The 23109-nt window shown below is 41.1% G+C and overlaps 1 protein-coding gene across 1 annotated transcript; it reads right to left on the reverse strand.

Moving 5' to 3' along the window:
- Positions 1-248: 248 nt before the first annotated feature.
- Positions 249-22681, reverse strand: LOC309551315 (cytochrome P450 2K4-like). The gene is made up of 4 exons (XM_082251850.1): positions 22481-22681; positions 14135-14297; positions 3788-3937; positions 249-402 (listed from the first exon to the last, which is right to left on the reverse strand). Exons 1-4 carry the CDS (start codon positions 22673-22675, stop codon positions 353-355), a joined length of 558 nt encoding a protein of 185 aa, XP_082107976.1. The 5' UTR covers positions 22676-22681; the 3' UTR covers positions 249-352.
- Between the last annotated feature and the right edge of the window lie 428 nt (positions 22682-23109).

The raw sequence follows: 23109 nt of genomic DNA on the forward strand, positions 1-23109 counted from the left end.
GTGGGCTGGAACAACTCAACTAAAACTGGTGGAGAGTGCAAAATCTGGTGCAGCTTTGCATTGAAACTAATCAGCTTCCAGGTTTTTTTTTGTACTTGAAAAGTTGAACAAGCTGAAGTTAGAAGCTGATTGGCTACCATGCACAGCTGCTCCAGATTTTGCACTCTACAGTTTTAGTAAATCAACCCCAGTGTGGCCTATTTTCTCTCTCACGCACACACACAATGTATATTGTATTTTACCGCAATTGAGGGACTCCCAACAAGCTTCATGTTCTCACTGATAAGTCCAAGGAGTCGGAGTAAAATAGGATGCTGATAATCAAAACGGTGCCCAAAGATGATTGATATAATTATATTTCCAGTAGCAACATTTTTTTTATGGTCAAGTCTTCTGGTTTGCCTATTATGACAGAAGAACAAATCTAGATCACCAGTGCGGCCATGATGACTCTTGAAAAACATTAAATCAGAGCAGAAACAGGTGAATGACTACCTACAGAATCCATTCTCCATATATACAGTACCTGTAAAACCAAATACATTTTAATAAAGAATAATTTCACCTTTTTTTTTTTCACCTTTAAGTTCACCTAAAATCCAGCTCCCCTACAGTATGTATCAATATAGAATTAACCTTCTTTTTTTGCAGAAATAAAAAAGCTTTCTATTTATCCTACACAGCCCAAAAAATACTTTTTATTTCCCCATTACATCCTGGACAGACCTTAGGATGTGACACAGGAAGGAATTGACCAGCTGACCTAATAAATCACTTCCGGACTGCTCGCCGCAGTTTAACGTCGGTACTTTGACATTAAATACTGGTGATATGGCAGCAGATAGCTGCCTTAACCCTGGTATTTTCTTTAAGGGTGGGCGGTTCTCTTTCACATAAAAGTGGTCCCAGTGGCAAATTTGCTGCGGGATCACTTTTATAGGCAGCGGGAGAGGTGCCCCCTCCTCCTGCAGCTTCCCGGTCGTTTTTCCTGCTTACCGGAGCTGTCGGTAGAGGAGAAAACTATTCGGTCCATCCATGTCCCAGGCAGGAAGTTGCGTGAAGGCAAGATGGCCCCAACTTGACTCCATGGCCTTGGAGGACCGGAGCGACATCATATGTTGCTTCTTTCCAACGGCCTTAAAGAGCCCATTTTTTTCATGCTGAAAAAATGACAGTTTTTTTTTTTTTTTTACTTTTTACATTTCATACTCTTTATTGCATATCAAAAACATACATAATAAAACAAATTGCATTTACAGTTTTCTAAGTTGACAATTCTATTCATCTACTCTATCCCTCACTAGTCCCTGTCACACTACAACATTTACTCCAAATGCCACTTCCCAGTCGTTTTCCCCACTTACCAGAGCCGTCGGTAGCAGGGAAAACGATCCGGTCCTTTCACCTCCTAGGCAGGAAGTCGAGTGAGGGCAAGCTGGCCCCCACTCTCACTATTAGATCTACACACTTAGATCAAGGCTGTGTCTGTAAGGGAACTGGATCTTAGCTATGTTCTGTGTAGGGAGGAAGAGATCAGCTGAGTACCCAGGCTGTGTGCAGTAGGAAGATGGGAGGAGGAGCTCTGCTGAGTGCTCTGCCTTCAGCAACCCTGTCCACTTCTCTGCTGACCCCTGTACACTTCCCTACTGACCCCTGCCCTCTACCCTGCTGACCTCTGTACTCCATCCTGCTGATACCTGTACACTGCCCTTCTAATCAATGTAATCTGCCCTGCTGACCCCTTTTCCTATGCCCTGCTGCCCCCTGTCTTCTGCCCTGATAACCCTTGTTCTCCATCCTACTAACCCCTGCAAGAGAAACTCCTCTCAATCACGCCAAGTACAGAAGTAGCACAATCTGAAAATGTTGTACATATAATCTCTCTCGCAAAATTATTAATGTGTACTTAATAAAGATGTAGGGTTTCACCACAAGACCTTATTGGATCCATTTTGTTTCAAACAGGATTCATATTATTTTTATCATTCGGTTCAACTTAAGATATGCTATATTTTGCAATATGTCCAACTATTTATTTTTTTATGCTTATGGAGAACCTTTGTCTTTATTTTTTTATTGGTAAAAACAATAAAACAAATGAACAATAAAACTAACAAGATTTATATTATTTTTATCATACAGTTCAACTTAAAATATTATTTGTTATTGACGATTTCCCACATATTCTGTTAACTTGCTCACCCTACTCTTGGATATTTTATCATTCTTACAACGCTATATTTCCATCAAGAACGGATATACATCTTATATTTTGTTTAATTATTGTTTCTTTTCTATCGCTTGTATGCTTTTTCACATGCCTATTACTTAAAATGTTTTATTGATGAAACACCTTTATGTAAATTTTACATTTACTATACTATTTGTATTGAATATATTTTTCAATTAAAGTTTATAATCAGCAAAATATTATTTGCAATATGTCCACAGTTTGGATTTTTATGCTTATGGAGAACACTTGTTGTTATTTTTATTTTTTTATTGTTAAAAGTAATAAAACAAACAATAAAACCTCCAGAAAGAACCAGCCTGACACACCAGGCAAGCAGGTTGGTATCCCCATATAATGGGAAAGGAAAGAGAAGAGAGGAACAGTAATGTCTCTTTGGTACAAAACAGTATATTATGCCTGAAATTCCGTATTTGCAGTATTTTTGGGGTGCAGTTAGTTGGGTATGTTGTAGATTTTCTTCTCTGAATTACTGGGGCAGGAAAGTACTTAAATAATCTGTCTAAAGGTTTTTTCCCTTTTATTTTAGACAACTGCTCTACTTTTACAGTATATATGTTTTTTGTAATCTTTTGCCATTTTGTATATTTGCATTCTTTTTTGATTAACCTCTTCACGTGGACCATACTCAAATATGCGGCCCCACTGGACTGGGCTTTTCTCCTTGGGGCCGCATATTTGCATATCTCAATTTGTGCTGGAAACACACCGCATGGAGCGCCCCCAGTACAGATACCAGGGTTTCACGGAGAGCCCTGGGCCCCGTACTAACGTTGTGGCCCGGAACTCCCGATTCTGGGTCATCTGATCGCTGTGATAGCCTCTGATTGGTTATCATTGTGATCAGTTACTGTGAAGCCCGCCCCTGTTTTTTTTTTTTTTTTCTCTGTGAATGGAGGAGAGAGATGTAATCTCTCTCTGCTTGCATAAAAAAACGTGTGTGTTAAAAAAAAAAAAAAAGAATAATAATAAAAAGATAAAATACAAAAAAAAAATAAATAAACCTAGATCAAAGTTTGATCCAGGTCAGTGCAAGGGTTGCAAGCAAAATGGGCACTATTGATTTTGGGCTGTACTACGGGTACAAGCAATAACTAACATACACATATGTGGTATCGCTGCAATCGGCAGGAGCAGGAGAATCTAAGTTTGGTTGTTCTTTGGTGAAAGGTTATGGTAGTAGCAAAAAAATATATAGCTAAATGTAAAAATATGCTTTTTTTACCATTTTGGGCCAGTTTTCCTTTTGATAAAAACAAAAAAACAAAAAAAAAATAAAAAAATAGGAGATATCCATTACCATTTACCACGAAAAGAAAGCCCAATTTGTCGAGAAAAAAAAAAAAAAACAAGGTATAATCTACCTGAATGCACAAAGTAGTTGTGATGAAATGTATGGTTTTACTAACACATGTCAAAGTTTCAAAATTGTGCTTAGGAATTTAGATTTGTTTTACGATTAGGCATGAAGGGGTTAAATAAAAAAGCGGAATTCCTACAGGCTTTGGCGATGGAAACGTGTTCTTAATTTTTTACCTTCTAATGATTCAAGTTCCTTAGTAAAAAATCCACACTCCTCAACAATCCGATCTTCTATGGTCTTCTTTCCCATGCCAAAGTCTCGTAATTTGCTGAGAGCGAACCTTCTCATGATTTTCCAGTTCTCACCATGGCTGAATGGGATGCCTGTGAAAGAACAGAAAATGTATTTGTCTACAAATCTGAATTTGTCATGTTATATCCAGAGTGTATTAAAGCAAAAACTGGGGACAAATTAGATTTTTAATAACTTACTGAATTCTACACATTCCATATACTGTAATTACCAGTGAGTGTGGAGCTCGATCCCACAAAACATTTGCTTAAGGTTACGTTAAGATACATGCAATCCGAGAATCCAAATATTAGTCCTGTAGAGTCATTTTGGTAAATGAGTAACGGTAGCACTTGATAGATTGGAATTAAAGCGATATTAAACTCAAAACCAAAAATGCAACATATTGCAGCTTACCAATCATTAGATTTGGTGTCTGCAATAATTTTCTTTAGACTTTTTCCCCCTCTGTTTTCACCTTGTGATCTAGCCAGTAACACACCTCCAGTATTAGAGTGCCCCCACTCTAGATGAAAGAGCACAGGGGGAACCTTTGGACAGCAGCATTGTGGGTCTGGGGGGGAGGGGAGTGTTAAATGTATTAGAAGATTTAAATGCACTTAGAAACTGAAGTCAAACTCCATCTTTTACATCATAATCATTTACAGCATTTTTCTTCTGGGATAATGGTTTTACCTAGTATTTTGCACAGCGCCTTGAAATCCCTTCCTGTGACTCTCCAACACCACATGCTCATTCGGATATGCTGGTTGCATGGAGAGAAGTAAGGAGACACCTCGAAACACCATCCAACATCTCCAAGTACTTACCACTACATGGCAATCCTCTATTTCCCCAATCCATGGACCATGCAGCTTATCAGTTATGGTCAAAAAAGGGCCTCAACAAGGTCTACTCTTTTGTGCGCCCTAAAGATGTCTCTATAAAAACATTTAAAGAGTTGGCTGGGGAATTCAACTTACCCCAGTCTCATTTGATCTACTACCATCAAGCGGTGTCTTACATTAAATCTTGCTCTTTTAGTCTCACCAGGAGTTTCCAGAGATCAGTTGTAGACGACATGATCCGTCAAGGACAATATTCTATCTCCTCTATCTACAACCAACTTCAAGTACACACCAATAAGCTTTCAGTGGAAATCCTTTTTGATAAATGGAATACTGACTTTCCTCTGGACAAACTGGCCCCTAACATACTAAATGGTTGCCTGAAACTTAAAAAAAGTGTTTTAATGGAATTGTGGAGAGAAACCCAGTTTAAATGGATACATAGGGCTTATATACCTGCCTTCTACACAAATAACCCCAGTAACTCTGCTATATGTCCCCAATGTGGTAAAAATAGGCCGACCCTGGCACACCGATTCTGGCATTGTCCCATAACATCATCCTTTTGGGATCAGGTACTAGACTTTATTCACTACATCACAGATGCCCGCCTGGAAAAATCCCTTTACTTCCTATTCTTTGGTCTTGAGGGAGCACCACAGACTTCAACGACATCAACTAAGAAAACTGCAAAGATACCCCAATGGGCTCATCTATGCACTTTAGCGGCCAAGAAAGCCATATTAAAGACATGGACCTCAAACACTCCCCCTACGACTACTTTGGTGTTTCACGACTTAAAAGCGCTACTATACATGGAAAAAACAGACTTGGAAAACAGGAAATTTGTCTCCATTAAGAGATTTTTCGCTAGATGGTGCTCATTCATGGAACGTACCTTCCAACATGCAGAACCTAAAACGTTGATGTCCTCATTCCAATATATGGAATGGTACCTGCAAGCCTCGATAGCGAACACTCTAGGAAAATTAAAGATCTAAGGTACTTCTTCATTCCAACAACCCCAATGCAACCCTGAAACATAAGATTCCCCAGCCACTGGATACTACTTCTCATAGATTCACATTACCCCCCCCCCCCTCCTTTTAATTCAGGAACTTCATTGAAACCACTGTTGTTACAGGTAGCATACTTCTGGGACCAGTATAGAGTCATCCTAGTTTTTGTTAGTTGATGTTCTCCTCCCGCTCCATGCGACAGTGTCAACCTCCCCCCTTTCCTACCCTCACCCCCCTTCCCCCCTTGACCCCTCCCCATTTTTTCACTGACCAGGTCTTTTGTTTATGCACGTCATGCCCAATGTACAACTTGAACTGTTACATTGCTGTGCTTGTACAAAACTGACTACCAAATGTTTTTTCACGTTGTGATATTCCACATGCTGTTCTTACTGTTACTCTTCCAATAAAAATATAAAAAAATAAATAAAAAGTCCCAGCAGGTAACAAGCCACTTGATTGCTTTTATAAGCAGTGGGAGGGGACCCCCCCCCCCTCCACCTTCCGTGGCCTGTTTGTGCTCTCCTGTCCTACCGAGGGACCCGAGCAATCAGCTGGCATATCTCCTTTCTGGTTGAACAGCTGAACAAAGCTGGGATAGGCTTTGATTTGCTCTCCCCTATGGAAACTCGGAAGGCATGACCTAATATCACTTCCGGTTTACTCCGATGTCAAAGGCGCTTTTTAAAAAAAAATCAAAAGCATTCAAAAACTCTGATCTTGGTGTTTTGAAATCTTGAAAGGGCAGAGAAAGGATTTGGGGTCATATAGACCCCAGATCTCTCCATAAAGAGGACCTGTCACATGCCTATTGCTGTCACAAGGATTTTACTGAAAAAAAAATTAAAGCAGCAGTGTAAAAGTAAAACATTAACATCAAATAATATAAAAAAAAAAACATTTTAAGGGGTCCATCCCCCAATGCTTGGCTGCAAAGGGGAACACACCCGTCAGTCCCACACACACACGCAAACAGTGATTTCCCCACATATGTAAGGTATTGTGATGAAAACGAATTTATGCAGCGCTAGCTCCAATAAAGTGTTAAGTGCTGTGATATAAATGCAATATTCATTATTTTATAAAGTGCATACTGAATAATCAGATATAAAAAGTGCTATGTGCTAAAAATATCTATGCAATAACCAATAAATAATATAGTGCATAATATACAAATATGTGATTAGAAATAGTCCAAATAAATATTCAGTGCTTGAAAAAAGTCCTTAAAGTGATCCAATTAAGGTGCCAAGGTGCCAAATAATTAAGGTGCTTGCAGAGTGACAAGGTGCCCCTCAAGGTTCTCCACTCACCAGATTGCAGATACCTTAAGACTTTCAAGATTATTGCACATTGCCCGGGATCTTTAAAGGACCAGAACTTCTCCTATGTAGCCTTCGAACTTTTTGGGTCAGCGTTTTTCACTCATCCACTTGTCAGATCTTCAATGCCAAGGGCTGAATGTGTCTGTAGTGTGGCTGATCGCTTGCTGCAAGCTTTGCGGAAGCTGACCCAAAAAGTTCGAAGGCTACATAGGAGAAGTTCTGGTCCTTTAAAGATCCCGGGCAATGTGCAATAATCTTGAAGGTCTTAAGGTATCTGCAATCTGGTGAGCGGGGAACCTTGAGGGGCACCTTGTCACTCTGCAAGCACCTTAATTATTTGGCACCTTGGCACCTTAATTGGATCACTTTAAGGACTTTTTTCAAGCACTGAATATTTATTTGGACTATTTCTAATCACATATTTGTATATTATGCACTATATTATTTATTGGTTATTGCATAGATATTTTTAGCACATAGCACTTTTTATATCTGATTATTCAGTATGCACTTTATAAAATAATGAATATTGCATTTATATCACAGCACTTAACACTTTATTGGAGCTAGCGCTGCATAAATTCGTTTTCATCATATTTCCCTAAGATTTTCTTAGTGTCTGCAGCAGCTGCGCATTATTGCATTCTTTTACATTTAATTTTCACGTTGTGTAGCGCGGGTTTAATTTTTGTTTTCTATATGTAAGGTATTGCTGTGTCAGATAACGGGCAGTTTTTCTAGCACTAGACCTTCTCTGTATATCTAAAGTGGTAACATATAAAGGCTTTTAAAGTGTCCCCTATAGATAGTAAAATGTACGTCGTTTGTCGTCATTGCACAGGCGTGTGCAATTTTTATGAGTGTCGTGCTTGGTATCTTTGGTGTAAAATCACCTTTAAAAATTTATACAAAATTGGGTAAAGTGATGTGAGTTGTTTTTTAATTTTTTTTTGCATTAAAATTCAAAAAAGTGTATTTTTTCCCAACTGCCATTTTATTCTCTAGGACCTCTGCTGTAAAAAAATATATATAAATAGTTCAGTGTTCTAAACAATTTTCTAGCAAAAAACACTGATTGTTACACCTAAACAAAATAAATGCCAGAAAAGACTTGGTCTGGAAGTAAATAAAATAAATGTTTGCTTTTGGGTTTATTACCACTTTAAGCATTACCATATTCAGGTGCATCTCATAAAATTAGAATATCATCAAAAATGTTATTTATTTCAGTAATTTAATTCAAAAAGTGAAACTCATATATTTTATATAGATGCCTTTCACACAGAGTGATATATTTCAAGCATTTCTTTTTTTGTTTTAATTTTGATGAATATGGCTTACAGCTAGTGAAAACCCAAAATTCAGTATCTCGGAAAAATAGAATATTACATAAGACCAAAGAAAAAAAAAGATTTTGAATACAGAAATGTTGACTTGAAAAGTATGTCCATGTACAGTATAGTATGCACTCAATACTTGGTCCGGGCTCCTTTTGCATGAATTACTGTATCAATGCGGCGTGGCATGGAGACCATCAACCTGTGGGACTGCTGAGGTGGTATGTAAGTCCAGGTTGCTTTGATAGCGGCTTTCAGCTCGTCTGCATTGTTGGGTCTGGTGTTTTATCTTCATCTTGACAATACCCCACAGCTTCTCTATGGGGTTTAGGTCAGATGAGTTTGCTGGCCAATCAAGCACAGTAATTCCATGATCATTAAAGCAGGTATTGGTACTTTTGGCAGTGAGGGCAGGTGCCAAGTCCTGCTGCAATACGAAATCAGCATCTCCATAAAACTGGTCAGCAGAGGGAAGCATGACATGCTCTGGAATTTCCTGGTAGAGGGCTGCACTTACTGTGGACTTGATAAAACACAGAGGACCAACACCAAATGACATGGCTCCCCAAATCATCACTGACTGTGAAAAATTTTGCATTTCACTTGGAAATCAAGGTCCCAGAGTCTGGAGGAAGGGTGGACAGGCACAGAATCCAAGTTGCATGAGGTCCAGTATGAAGTTTCCACGGTTCGTGATAATTTGGGGAGCCATGTCATCTGCTGGTCTTGGTTCACTGTGTTTTATCAAGTCTGAAGTCAGGGCAGCCCTCTAGCAGGAAATTCTAGAGCACTTCCTGCTTCCCTCTGCTGACCAACTTTATGGAGATGCTGATTTCATTTTTCAGCAGGACTTGGCACCTGCCCTCACTGCCAAAAGTACCAATACCTGGTTTAATGGTCATGGAATTACTTGATGCTTGATGCTTGATTGGCCAGAAAACTTGCCTTTTCTAAACTCCATAGAGAATCTGTGGGGTATTGTCAAGAGGAAGATGAGAGACACCAGATCCAAGAATGCAGACAAGCTGAAGGCTGCTATCAAAGCAACCTGGGCTTCCATAACACCTCAGCAGTGCCACAGCCTGATCGCCTCCATGCCACGCCACATAGATGCAGTAATTCATGCAAAAGGAGCCCCGACCAAGTATTGAGTGCTTAGTATACTGTACATGGACATACTTTTCAGTAAGCCAACATTTCTGTATTCAAAATCCTTTTTATATTGGTCTTTTGTAATATTCTAATTTTCTGAGATACTGAATTTTGGGTTTTCACTAGCTGTAAGCCATAATCATCAAAATTAAAAGAAAGAAATGGTTAAAATATATCACTCTGTGTGTAATACATCTATATAAAATACATGAGTTTCACTTTTTGAATTGATTTACTGAAACAAATTAACTTTTTGATGCTATTCTAATTTTATGAGATGCACCTGTGTATGCATTTAAATATGAGCAAGAATATATTCAAGATTTTGAAGATTTTTCTCTCTCAGGGGCCGGTTCACACCATGCCCACACCTGAATCACACAGGAACCGGTTCAGCATTCATGTGTGATTCACATGCGGTTCTGTGCGGTGCATTTTCGGCCCATTCATTTTCAATGGGCTAAAATTGCACTGCACTACTAAAGTAGGGTATGTACTGCTTTTTAAAATGCACTGTAACCGGATGACATGCTAAAAAAGTACCATGTGATCTGGGGTGGGCAGGAACGGGCAGACTCTGAGTTTGTGACCTGCGTTTGGGGTGTCATTAGCTTTCTACTCCCTCAGCAGATCGCAAACAGAGTGTGTTTTGCATGTGGTCTGAATCACACAGGATTGCACAGCGTGTTAAGGCGTGGTGTGAACCGGCCCAAAAACAAGGTTTATTATAGACTACCTAGGGATTGAGTTACACTGGTTTTTACAGTCTAAAAGTTCAAGGTCTTTTAATTTTAAGTCCTTTGTTTTGCCAAATGTAATACCCTTTTTTTTCGGATTTATTAAAATGAACCTGCAATGGGAACAGGTTCTCTTCTTGACTATATTATTTTTCTTAAACAGGACAGGGATTTAAAAGGGTTGATAATGGCACATAGACAAACTATTTGTGGTCTAAATATATAAAGATAGGTCACCTCATTGTCACCCCTGTTCTTTGCTGTAACATTTTTTTTTTTTCACGTGAATCGTGAACTTAATCTTTTAGGAAAATGCCACACTTTAAAAGAGAAGTATGACCAAAGCCCTGTTGGCTATACTTCTACTGCGGGTCACAGGAGTGAATTTAGATCTGCACTTCTGTGACCCAGATTCAATAATGTTGGAATCCACCCAATGCCTGACTGGCAGCTGGCTCAGCTTCTCAGCACACTACTGAGAGCCTGAGCCAGCCACTCCTGCCCCTTCACAGCCTGGCACTCCAGTGAGCACTGGAGGGGCAGAGTGGAGAGCGGTGACTGGTAGTCACTGCTCTTTACTCCGAGAGGACCCGAGAGCTTAGCGTCCAGTGGTCGATGTTGCATCCACCTAGGTGAGTATGATTGTTTATTTTTTTTTAAATTCTGCACTTCTCTTTTAAAGCAGACCTAGCATCAGACATATTTTTTTTTCTCTAATTTAATGCATGTTAAGTAAACGGAATGAGGTGCCTTACTTGGAAGGGGGGAGGGGGTTGCAAACATTCCTAGCCCTAAACTTAACATTTATGAAAATATATTTAAAAGTGTATCAAATCCCAAACCAAAATGTTACTATATTGCACTACACTAGCCCTTGGTGTGGTGGCTGCATTCATTTTCTTTTCTTACACCGCATTCACATTGATCCGACTTGTCAGGCGACTTGTCAGGCGACTTGTCAGCCTGACAAGTTGCGGTCCGTCAGCTCCCATTGTGTAGTACAGGAGCCGTTTAATAGGAGCGACACAAGTCGCTCTGACTTAGAAAAAGTGTCCTGTACTACTTCGGGGCAACCTGGAGGTGACTTGCATAGACATTCATTTCATGAAGTCCGTGCAAGTCACGCCGAAGTCGCGCTGCACGCGACTTCACAGGTCGCCCCCTAAGTCGGAGCGACCTAGTGTGAACGAAGGCTTAAGCTTCTTTTGTCTTATTTATATCTGGTAATCCTGCAAATAACACACTTCCAATCCCTGAGTGCCTATATCACCAATGGAATTGGAAGGAGCCATGGTTGTCACCATAGACTGCTCTCTTATATGGGCTACAAACATGTCCATATCTACTCATCTCCATTTCATACAGGGGAATTGGTAATATACAAAAGATAGCTAGGAAGGAAGATATTCTTCTGTCCAGATTGCAGGAAGTGACAAGGAAATTGCATTTTGGCAAGATCAAGAGATATTTTCTGTATTTGCTAAAAAATGTTCTTATCCTGAAAAGAAAACAAATGCAGCCACTACATCTAAGGACTAATGTATATGTGTGGCAGCAAGGAGGATAAGCTTTAACACCCACACACCACATTTATGTTTCTTTGGGCTTTTTGTGCTCACATCGCTCTCACATTGAACTCTCAGCACAGTGACCAAGCTTTCAAAGACAGCTCTCAGTACGTACAAGTGATCAAGAGCTGACGGGACCAGCTGCTGATCATGTGACCACTGTGACAGCCAATCACCCCTGAGGACATACAGACCCTATTAAAGAGATGTTGACGGAGTGGGATATGGTTAAAGGAGAAATAGGGCCAAGGATCTTCGGCCATACTTTTCCTGTGGGTCAGAGGAGTGCACTTAGTTATGCACTCCTGTGACCTGTATTCAGCTGACAGTGGGATAAATCCCACTGTCGGCTGACATAACTCAGCCTGTCCAGACTCTGAAGGGATACTGACCTAATAACGTCAGGATCCACCTAGATGCCTGACCAGCAACTGACTCAGCCTCTCAGCATGCTGCTCAAAGATTGAGTTAGCCGCTCCCCCCCCCACCCCTCTACAGAACTGGAGGGACAGGGGACAGTTACTGGCTCTCTGCTGTTTTATGTCATATTAATTTACTTTTTGTAAATGTTTTCTGTGGAACTATTAGAGCTTTATTCACTGCGTTAATATTGTTTATGGCCTTTAGTACTTAATAGCATGTCTTAGTTCTGTAGCCAGGTGCAAGCTATCATAATATGATTGCATTGGACATTACCTTCATTGCTGCAGACTGTTCTATTTTCCCTCTTAGTGCTGCACTCAGACTGCTTGCATCACATTTCTGAGCCAAGAAGCAAAGGATGGTGGGACTTGTAGTCCTGTGTTCAGCCACACGTGGACTCCTTAGTCTTTCTTAGACTACATCTCCCAGCAAGCTTCTAATTAAGAAGGGGGATTATTGTAAAGGCTTTTTAAGAGGTGTTTCCAGCAGGCCTGTTCTCTTCTTCCTGGATCCGTCAGTGAGCATTAGAGCTGCCGTTCGCCTGCTAGAATCACGGCCTACCAGGATCCTGTGAGCCATTGCTGTCTCTGCCTGGGTAGGCCTGCATCGCTGTGCCACATCAGAAGATCATCTGCCCCTCCTGCTGGCGATCAGTGAACCATGCTGCAGGCGCTAACCTGGACCAATGTGTTCACATCCAGCTGACCTACCACATCCATCCTTGCACTGGCTTGGGTACAGACCCTAAATCACTTCCTGTGTGTGCCAACTACCTTCAGAATCTGGTGAACCAGCTTATGCCCAAATCCCATCCCTTCAGTAACACTCAGTACATGGACACTGCATGCAGACTTCATAACCTGGATTACAAAGGAATTTGCCACTTATGCTATACCCATTATTTGCTTGCTGACTGGTTCATGCCTGACTACCCTTATCCCATCATTTGCAGGGCGTTAACCTCTCCCCCCCCCCCCATAGGAATAGAGGTCTATGTCAGCCTAGTCTAGTCAGAGCCCCCATCATTGAGCTCTCTAGGCCCATTCAATTGTTTGGTGTCTACTATTTTTGCATATCCAAGTGTTATTATTCATTACTGTCTGTTTGTTAGAGCCGGTTCACACTACCACGACCAGAAAGTTGCCCCGTGACTTGAAGAGACTTGTTTAGAGACTTGGAAGAGACTTGGAAGAGACTTGGAAGAGACTTGTGCACTACTTTGAAGAGACAGGTGACTTTGTCTGTGGGGAATGCCTGGCTAATCTCTTTCTTCTTCCTGGAAAGTCTGATAACAAGTCGTGTCAATTAAGATAAGGAGGCGACTCCCATTGAAGTATATGGGACAGTCGGATCACAGGTCGCCTCAAAGTAGTACAGGACCCTTTTCTGAAGTCGGAGTGACTTCAGTAGTGCCAATTAAGACGGCACTGATTGATTAACATTGCTTTTGTTATGTCAAGCGAACTGGGGCTACACAAGTCGCCTCACAAGTCGTGCTAGTGTGAATGGGCTCTTATTCTGAACATACCTAATTGTTGTGTGTCCAACTTGACCAGTCTTGGGTGCTGTCCCATTGTTTGGCTGACTGACACATTTTTACACCCACTGTTTGCCTTGGTGAATACAGAAATCTGCTGAATTCAGTTTACATTGTGTCTGTGATTAATTTAAATGGGTATACATCATGTCAGAACCTAGAGTGTCAGGTGAGCTGATAAGTTCCTATGGTTAGGGCAGCATAAAAAGCAAGCAATATCCAGCAGCCCCTACAGGAGTAGTGCTACAGTTCTACATGCCAAATTATGCATGTTTCCAATTCTCCCCAAAATTTGATTCTTGCAAAAAAAATAATAGAAGGTATTAGTGTACTGTAAACATATCAAATCCTTTGTTAATGTCCTCAAACATTGGTATGTGGGGCCTTTCAGCAAATTCATCAGGATAGTAAACAAGTGCACGTTTGACGGTCTCATAGCCAGATAATACCACCATTTTCACACTACCCATCTGGATACTAAACACAGATCCATATTGTTTTGAGAGCTGACAAGACAAAAGAATTAAATATATAATGTATACAATATTTTTGGGCAAAATGGGCATACAATTGACCAAAACATAGACCATTTGCATTGGATATCAAATGTTTTACTGGCCATAATAAAACTGAGGCTGAATAGAGTTATTTCCGCTGAATTGATTTCCAAAAATAAACTTTCAATATCGCTCATTGAGCTTATTAAGCTAACTTTGCTTAAGAAACAAAAAAAAACCTAGGAGAATTAGGAGAAATTTAGTTTATTTTATTAAGTATTCTTTGTTTTTGTATTTTATCTCTTTTTTTTATGTATTTAAATGTTATTTGTGTACTGTCCTGTTAAATCTTTTCTTTTTCCCACTTTCTGTTAAAATAACGAAGGATTTTTTTTTATCACAAGAACAGGTCAACAGGCCCTCCTAAACCATACCAGGCCATGTGTCCCCAACATGGGGGTGTGCCTTAGTACCTTGTCTCCATGTTGATGAGGACTAGAGCCTCTTCCCCGTAACCCTGGCTGGTGGTTGTGGTGGTCTGCAGGTTAGGGGTTTATTGGAAAATGGAAGCCCCCTTTAATAATAGTGGGGCCCCCATAAACCGCCCCCTCCCTTCCCACATGAATAAGCATAGGGTACATAGTACCCCAACTTATTCACAAAAACGTTGTCACCTAGATATAAAGCCAAACTTTTGATAAGCCCTTCATTACAAAAATAAAATTCCACAAAAAAGTCCTTCATTGTAAATCTATCATCATTCACAATACCCACCATCCACCGACTTGCTAAAGGAAAAAAAAAACAGATGAACCAGTGCACAAGTCCAATCCTGATGCTACCCATAGCCAATGACAGCCCCTGAGCTGTCATCAGCTAAAAAAGGGAAGGGGTGGGGATAGTAGTGACATTGTTGCTCAAATATGACAGGTTCTATTAATGAAACAGGATCTTTGAATGGAGGATGGGTGGATGATTGATAGGTCTGTCCTCTCCATTCACGGGTTGTGTTTCATTCATAGAAGCTGCAGTACTGGCTTCTGTAAATGGAACAGCTGGGCAGAAAGGGCGGGCATAGTCAGGCACTCTTGATTATAGGCTGTCACAGTTCCTTAGCTCTATTAATACCATCGCACCAGAAGATTATAGTGAAGGGGATGGGGTCATCTAGTCATCTAATTCCACTACTTTCTGAAAATCACCTTTTAGCCAATTTTCTAGCCATTTGCTAACTGAATTTTTCTTAGCCTGTAGACTTACACCTTAGCCAAGCCATGTGAGGTGAACTGTGTCAAATGTTTTTGTAAAGGCCAAGCCACAGCCACTCCTTTATCTAAGTGTTTGCTTACTTTCTCATAAAAAGAAGGTTGTTTGACAACTTTGGTCTTTCGTAAATCCATGCTGTCTATTGCTTTATTCACTTTTATTCTGTCTAAAATATTTCCAAGCTTTATCAGCTTTGAGCCATTGGGGTTCTTTTGGAATGTTGTTGATATTATGCAATTATGGACCTAAGCTCTCCCATTTTGTGTTGCATACACAGAGCTGAATGAGGTATTTAACCACTTAAGCCCCGGAAAATTTTACCCCCATTCCGACCAGGGGGTATTTTGCGATTCGGCACTGCATGATTTTAACGGACAATTGCGCGGTCGTGCGACACTGTACCTAAACAAATTGGACGTCCTTTTTTTCCCACAAACAGAGCTTTCTTTTGGTGGTATTTGATCACCTGTGCGATTTTTTGATCATGCGCTATAAACAAAAAAAGAGCGTCAATTTTGCAAAAATAACAATATTTTTCACATTTTTTTTATATGAAATTCCCCCCAAAGAAATGTAAAAATCTAAATTTTTTAACATTTTTGGCCAATTTGTTTAATGCTACATATGTTTGGTAAAAAAAATTGCAAAAAGCGTATTTTGATTGGTTTGCGCAAAAGTTATCGCGTTTACTAACAAAGGGAAAGATTTTTGTCATTTTTGTTGGTTTTTCTTTTAACGCGTAATGGCGGCGATCTGCAATTTTTTTTGCGGGACTGCGACATTGCAGCGGACAGATCGGACCCTTGACTGACATTTTTGACACTTTTGGGGTTAGCAGTGACATTACTGCAGTAATCAGTGCTATACATATGCACTGTTACTGTAAAATGACACTGGTAGTGAAGGGGTTAACTTTTTTGAGAGGGAGGGGCTGTGTGTGTCCCTAGAGGCGTGATTCTAACTGTGATTGGCTGTGGCTTGAGGTGTAGGAACAATGATCAATGGTCCTACATAGTAGAACCGTATGATCACTGTTCTTACACAGGGGAGAATGACAGGCGGCTTGTTTACATCAGCCGCCTGCCTTTCTCCCACTATCATGGACGATCGTGAGTGAGCGGCGGACACCGGGTCCGGCGCTCACACGCGCGGGGGGGTCCGTGACCGCACGGGAGCGGGAGCGCGTCTCCGGCGACGCACGCTCGCTCCCCAGAGCCTCACAGGCTAGTGACGTACCGGTACGTCACTTTGCCTGTGAGGGGCAAACCGCCGCAGTATATGTACTTGCGGCGGTCGGCAAGTGGTTAATACATTTGTCTTCTCTTTGTCCCCAGTCACCCACTCCAGAATATTTTGTAAAAGGCCTACATGCTCAGACCTGACCTTTTTACTATTAATATATTTGAAGAATTTTGTGGATTTTGCCCTACTCTCTTTTGCAAGCTGTCATTCATTTAGATTTTCTTACATATTCTGTTATATTCTTTTTTTATTTTATTTTTTCAATGTATTTAATGAAATAGTAAAATCTCTAAATACCCAGACTTTTGCTAAAATGTTGGGGGAAAATGTTCAGGTCAACAGTCTGTTTTAAGTTTCACCAACAAGTCTAATAAAGGAAAGTGTATACAAAATCAGTAGATTCTGTTGCGGAAATCCTACCAGTAGCCACTTTCAACAGTAAGATTGATCTTAGCCACAAAAGATCTTAGTGCTAAAGAAGTAATCATGCTCCCCTTTGCCATAGAGCAGATGAAGAGAACCCCCAGGTGGTTCAGTGGTCTAGCATTTCAACCCTTTAGGACTAGCTTGGTGTGCTAGCATTTAAAGTCAGCACAACCTTGGCATGTTGAAAGGCAAAAAAGGTTTGGCGCCCACCACTTTTGGAAAATGTAATGGGTTTACTTGGCTCATTAAATTCAGAAGATAGGGTTCATCCACAGGACACCGAAAAACAGCCTGAATAGTATTTCAAATCTTCTAGTGTCATCTGCTACAAGTTATGGACATGAGACAAAACTTCTTAAAATGTCTCCTGACCGAAATGGAAAATTTTGTGGATCATGTCACAGGAGTGGATAGTTAGCATCCTCCAAAATACGGCCTGGAAGTTTGAGGCTGTTTGGAAGCCATGGGCTTACTCTTGAGACTACGGATGCCTCTGGTGTGTAATAGGTGACTTTGCTAATTCTTTCCTGTTTCCTGTCTCTCACTTTTTCACTTTCCTTGTTCTTTACTTGCACCAGCTTGGTTTGGTATAGGGCACTGCCCTTCGAACCACTGTGAGATTTTCCCACGGCAGTCTCAAGGAGCAGGGGAAGCTCTATATTTCCCAGTCAACTGAAAGGGCGTTCTTGTCAAACCAATCTGTTAACATTCTACGAGGAGGTGAGCTGTGAGCTAGATAGGGGGAGACCAGTGGATGTGGTGTACCTAGATTTTGCTAAGGCATTTGATACAGTTCCCCACAAGCGCTTAATCTATAAAATAAGGTCTGCAGGCATCAACCACAAGGTTTGCTCTTGGATACGGAACTGGCTAGAAGGGCGTGTCCAAAGGGTGGTAATAAATAGCGCATACTCAGACTGGTCTGGGGTGGTAAGTGGGGTACTCCAAGGCTCAGTCCTGGGACCAACCTTGTTCAATTTATTCATAAACAGCATTGAGGGGGGGATCATTAGTTCTATATCCGTTTTTGCAGATGACACAAAACTGGGCAGGGCAATAACTGCACAGCATGAAGCAGATATCCTACAGAATGACCTGGACAAAATAACAGAGTGGGCAACGACATGGCAAATGAGGTTTAATGTGGAGAAGTGTAAGGTTTTGCACTTGGGGACTAAAAACATAAAAGCACAATACACTTTAGGGGGAACCTTTGAGGGAATCAAAAATGGAGAAAGATCTGGGAGTCTTGGTAGAGGATAGACTAGGAAATAGCATGCAATGTCAAGCGGCAGCTGCCAAAGCTGGCAGAATATTAGCATGCATAAAGAAGGGAATATATTCCAGAGATAAAACTATAATTCTACCACTTTATAAAACTCTGGTCCGACCGCATCTGGAGTATTCTGTCCAGTTCTGGTCGCCAGTCCTCAGGAAGGATGTGTTGGAGCTAGAGAGAGTCCAGAGAAGGGCAACTAAACTAATTAGGGGATCGAAGGACCTTAATTATGAAGAGCGTCTACAATCGCTTAATTTATTCTCCCTGGAGAAGAGACGACTGAGAGGGGACATGATAGCAATTTACAAATACCTCAATGGTGATCTCAGCATAGAAAAAAAGCTATTCAGTCGCAAGGATTGCATGAGGACGTGAGGGCATACAATGCGATTAGAGGAGAAGCGTTTTAACCTCAGGCAACGCAGGGGGTTCTTTACTGTTAGGGCAACAAGATGGTGGAATTCTCTACCACAAGAGGTAGTTTCTGCGGGAAGTATGGCTACTTTCAAAAGACTCTTAGACATACATCTCAAGGATCAGAACATTAAGGGGTATGAGAGATGATTACGGCCACACACACCTACACATGTTGAACTGGATGGACTATTGTCTTTATTCAACCTCAACTACTATGTAACTATGTAACTATGTACATGGGAAAGCTATCTTATTACCTACTCAGCCTACAACTATATTTAGGGTGTAACATATAATGCTCCTATGCACTTGCCAGTGCTCCCCGCTCTGTACCAGAGGGGGGGGTGGATTTTCTCCCCACACCCGCTGTTACTATTTGAAAACAGTTCGGCTGTGCAGGGCTTGGCCAACACAGTTTACTCGTTCATTCACAGAGATCCCTGGATGAAAAAACTACAAGTACCATCTTCCACCACACTTGTAGTTTGAATGGGCTGTGAGAGCTCAATCAGCACGCTCTAAGTTCATTCATGCTTTCTCCAGCTTTGTTACTGGAAGCCCATATGGGAATACGGGCACAAAGCTAGAGGAATGTGTAGGAGCCTGACATTGCACCTATGATCTGCTGTAAAAAGATCTCCAGTAAAAATAAAATAAAAATAAATAATAATACATTTTTATCTGCAAAAATATGTGCATTTATGTTTTTTTTTTATAAAGGTGAACTTATCCTTATTTTTTTATTATTTTTCTATCTGCTGGTAACACTCCCTGGCAACAGGCAGAAGTACACAGCAGTCTGAATTAGGGAGAAACCCAACAAACCCAAAAATAACAATGGTAACTAAAGCTCAGGCTACCTACAGTCACTCAATTTGTAACAGGGACACAGCAGCTTAGGAATGGGTCCCTACACATATGAATAATTAAAGCATATGCAAACCCTAACAATAAAATATTCTTATTTGTTCCTTTTTGGTCTATGAATTAAACAATTGAAAGCATATGGTTGTATTTGTTTTATAATCACAAAAATATTTGTTAATCTTGTCAGAAATTAAGAACTGTTCTGTGTCCTGGGCAGGTTGCCAGTGTTATCCAAGTTCTTATTTTGGATTGCAAGTTCAATAGTCCCAATTCTGTGGAAAAGAAGATAGTGGTTGAGTAGTTTGGCAGCGGGCAGGGCTGATACCACTCAAATTGGTTTGTTGGGCTGATACCACAAAAATGCTGCCTGTAGGGGGGTGTGACTGGTGCGTGAGCAAGATGGCCACTTAGGGAAGGAGCTCCACACACCAGCCCAACATAACCAGCCTCTGCCTGCTTTCTATCCCAGACTAGGCAGCACCCATGAGGGCCACCTACAGCCTCCACAGCACTATATCTCCATCTTCCACCCACCTTCCCTGCTGGCATGGCTCATGCCTATTTATGAGGTAAGCCTTTCCCCCCTGCTAGCCCTTTTTTGGGGATTGGCTGATGCCCTCATAAATATTCCAAACAGCCCCTCCTAACCTCCACCCACTAGCATCCACTGGTTTCTACAACCTTTTAGACCCGGAGGAGGCACCAGGGGAGCTGTCAGGATGAGTCATCCAGCCCTGACTCACTGAAGCCTGACCCAGGTTCACAGCTCAATTTTTAAAGTTAAACTAAATTTTACTACACTAACATACCTATACTAACAAACCTAAGTTACACCTAGCATACACCAGAGGGTGTTACATGAGGAATACAGGGAAGTATTGCAGAGGGGATTTGTGTTAGAATTATAGAAAAGGTTAGTGTTGGAGATACAGGAAAGATTTATGTGTGATTTACTGTGGGGGTTACAGAGAAGGATAGTGTGAAAGTTCGTTTTAACCACTTGCCGACCGCCGCACGACTATCTACGTCGGCGGTCAGCCCCTCACAGGCAAAGTGACGTAGGGCTACGTCCCTAGCTTGTGAGGGTCTAGGGAGCGAGCGCACGCCGCCGGAGGCCCCCCTCACGGACCCCCCCCGCCGGTCCGCCGGTCACTCTGCGATCGGCGGGGGAGAGGGAGAAAGTCAGGTGGCTTGTGTAAACAAGCTGCCTGTCATTCTCCCCTGTGTATGAAGGATGATCATATGGTTCTACTATGTAGAACCATTGATCACTCTTCATACATCTGAAGCCACAGCCAATCACAGTAGAAAACACGCCCCCCAAGGGACACACATAGCCCCTCCCTTTCAAAAAAGTTAACCCCTTCACTGCCAGTGTATTTTTACAGTAACAGTGCATATGTATAGCACTGATTACTGTAGAAATGTCACTGGTAACCCCAAAAGTGGCAAAAATGTCAGTCAAGGGTCCGATCTGTCCGCCACAATGTCGCAGTACCGCAAAAAAAAAAATCGCAGATCGCCGCCATTACGCGTTAAAAAAAAAACAACAAAAATGACAAAAATCTTTCCCTTTGTTAGTAAACGCGATAACTTTTGTGCAAACCAATCAAAATACGCCTTTTGCAATTTTTTTTACCAAACATAGGTAGCATAAAACAAATTGGCCGAAAATGTTAAAAAATTTGGATTTTTACATTTTTTTGGGGGGGAATTTCATATAAAAAAATGTGAAAAATATTGCTATTTTTGCAAAATTTACACTCTTTTTTTGTTTATAGCGCATGATCAAAAAATCGCACAGGTGATCAAATACCACCAAAAGAAAGCTCTGTTTGTGGGAAAAAAAGGACGCCAAATTTGTTTAGGTACAGCGTCGCACGACCGCACAATTGTCCGTTAAAGTCACGCAGTGCCGAATCGCAAAATACCCCCTGGTCAGGAAGGGGATAAAATCTTCCGGGGCTTAAGTGGTTAAGCTTACAGTGAGTGTAAGAGTTAAGGGCAGGGTTAGGTGAAAGGAGAACCAAGTTATAAGTTATCATGCTTGGAATTTAAACCGAGCGCAATTCTCTCATAGCTCTGAAAATTGCTTTTTACAGATAACATCTCTGGCAATTGCCAACCATTGCTACAGATGCTAAGTCAATAGTAGATCATGTATTTGGGTACAGGATCTAGGTCTGATTCAGCATTTATTTTTACATTTGAACGGTTTGAGGCAGGAACTCAGCCTGTTAATGGTTACATAGGTTTCATGGTTATGATTGACTCGAGTGCTGGATGTAATGTTGCCGGTGGTCAAAAATTTATAAAGTGGTGGAGCATATGATCTCCTTGTGTCGGGCCTGGCAGATTGTGGGTGACAAAGCAATGCCAGAGCCTGTTGCAGGAGCAGCTTTGCCAAGAGGTCAGCTGCCATTGCATTCGGCTTTTTTATTAACTCTTGTTGCTTAGCTGTGATGCTGATCTAATGGCTGTAAGCCACTGACCTGAAACAAATTAGCAGATTAGAGGTTTAGACTTTCTAATCTGAATGTTGATTGAAAGGGTACTGAAGCCAAAGAGCAATTTTAAAGAGATTAACAATGAAATCCCTTGTATTTTTAAAAGTATAGGCTTCCTTAATTCTGCATCAACTGAATATATTTACTGAATACAGTAATAAATCAGAGTTGAACTGCTCAATAGTTACCTTAATAAAAGTTTCGGTTGGCCTCCTGAGATTGATTATATGCAGATTTCCAATCACCGGCAGAGCTCCGGGCCCTGGAGGGAATTTCGTAGATGAATTAGCTGAGGTCCAGGATCCCCAGCCTTGTATAATGTAGAGGACAGACAAAAATAATAGCCCATATATAGCGAATTCAGAAGTAAGAGTATACTCCATGGCTATTGTGCTTTAAAAATGTGAAGGCGACCCAAGTTGCTCTGTGAGTTTGGTGTGCTATATTTTACGGGATGGGAGAAGTACTGTACTGTCACTTTCGTAATAGTTTTCTGTTCCAGACTAGTCAATGACAGTCCAGAAATATATAACTTAGATAACTAACATCAACATTTGCATGTGGTGTATGGGGTTTGGATACTGTAAATGCCTTTATACCTTGCAGGGGTTTACATTTTTGTTTGTAGCTGGGTAGCTGGGTGCTGCAGCCGGTATCTGTGCCAGCTCTTCACTTCATGCCCCACTCACCCCCCTGCCAGGCTGCTGTGTACACAGACAGTTTATTTCTTTCTCACCGCTGGCTGTGCTGTGTGGCAATGTGTGTGTTTCTGCTCGCTCCTGCTCTCCCCTTCCCTCCTGACAGTGTAGTATGGATC

The sequence above is a fragment of the Pelophylax lessonae genome (assembly GCF_965119305.1).
Source record: "Pelophylax lessonae genome assembly, chromosome: 3".
NCBI lineage: Eukaryota > Metazoa > Chordata > Amphibia > Anura > Ranidae > Pelophylax > Pelophylax lessonae.

Coding starts and splice junctions, on each gene's coding strand:
- LOC309551315 (XM_082251850.1), bottom strand. CDS start 22,675: ATGGAGTATACTCTTACTTCTGAATTCGCTATATATGGGCTATTATTT. Junction 14,298..22,480: donor CAACCGAAACTTTTATTAAG/GTAACTATTGAG, acceptor TTGTCTTGTCAG/CTCTCAAAACAATATGGATC. Junction 403..3,787: donor GGAACTTGAATCATTAGAAG/GTAAAAAATTAA, acceptor CTGTCATAATAG/GCAAACCAGAAGACTTGACC.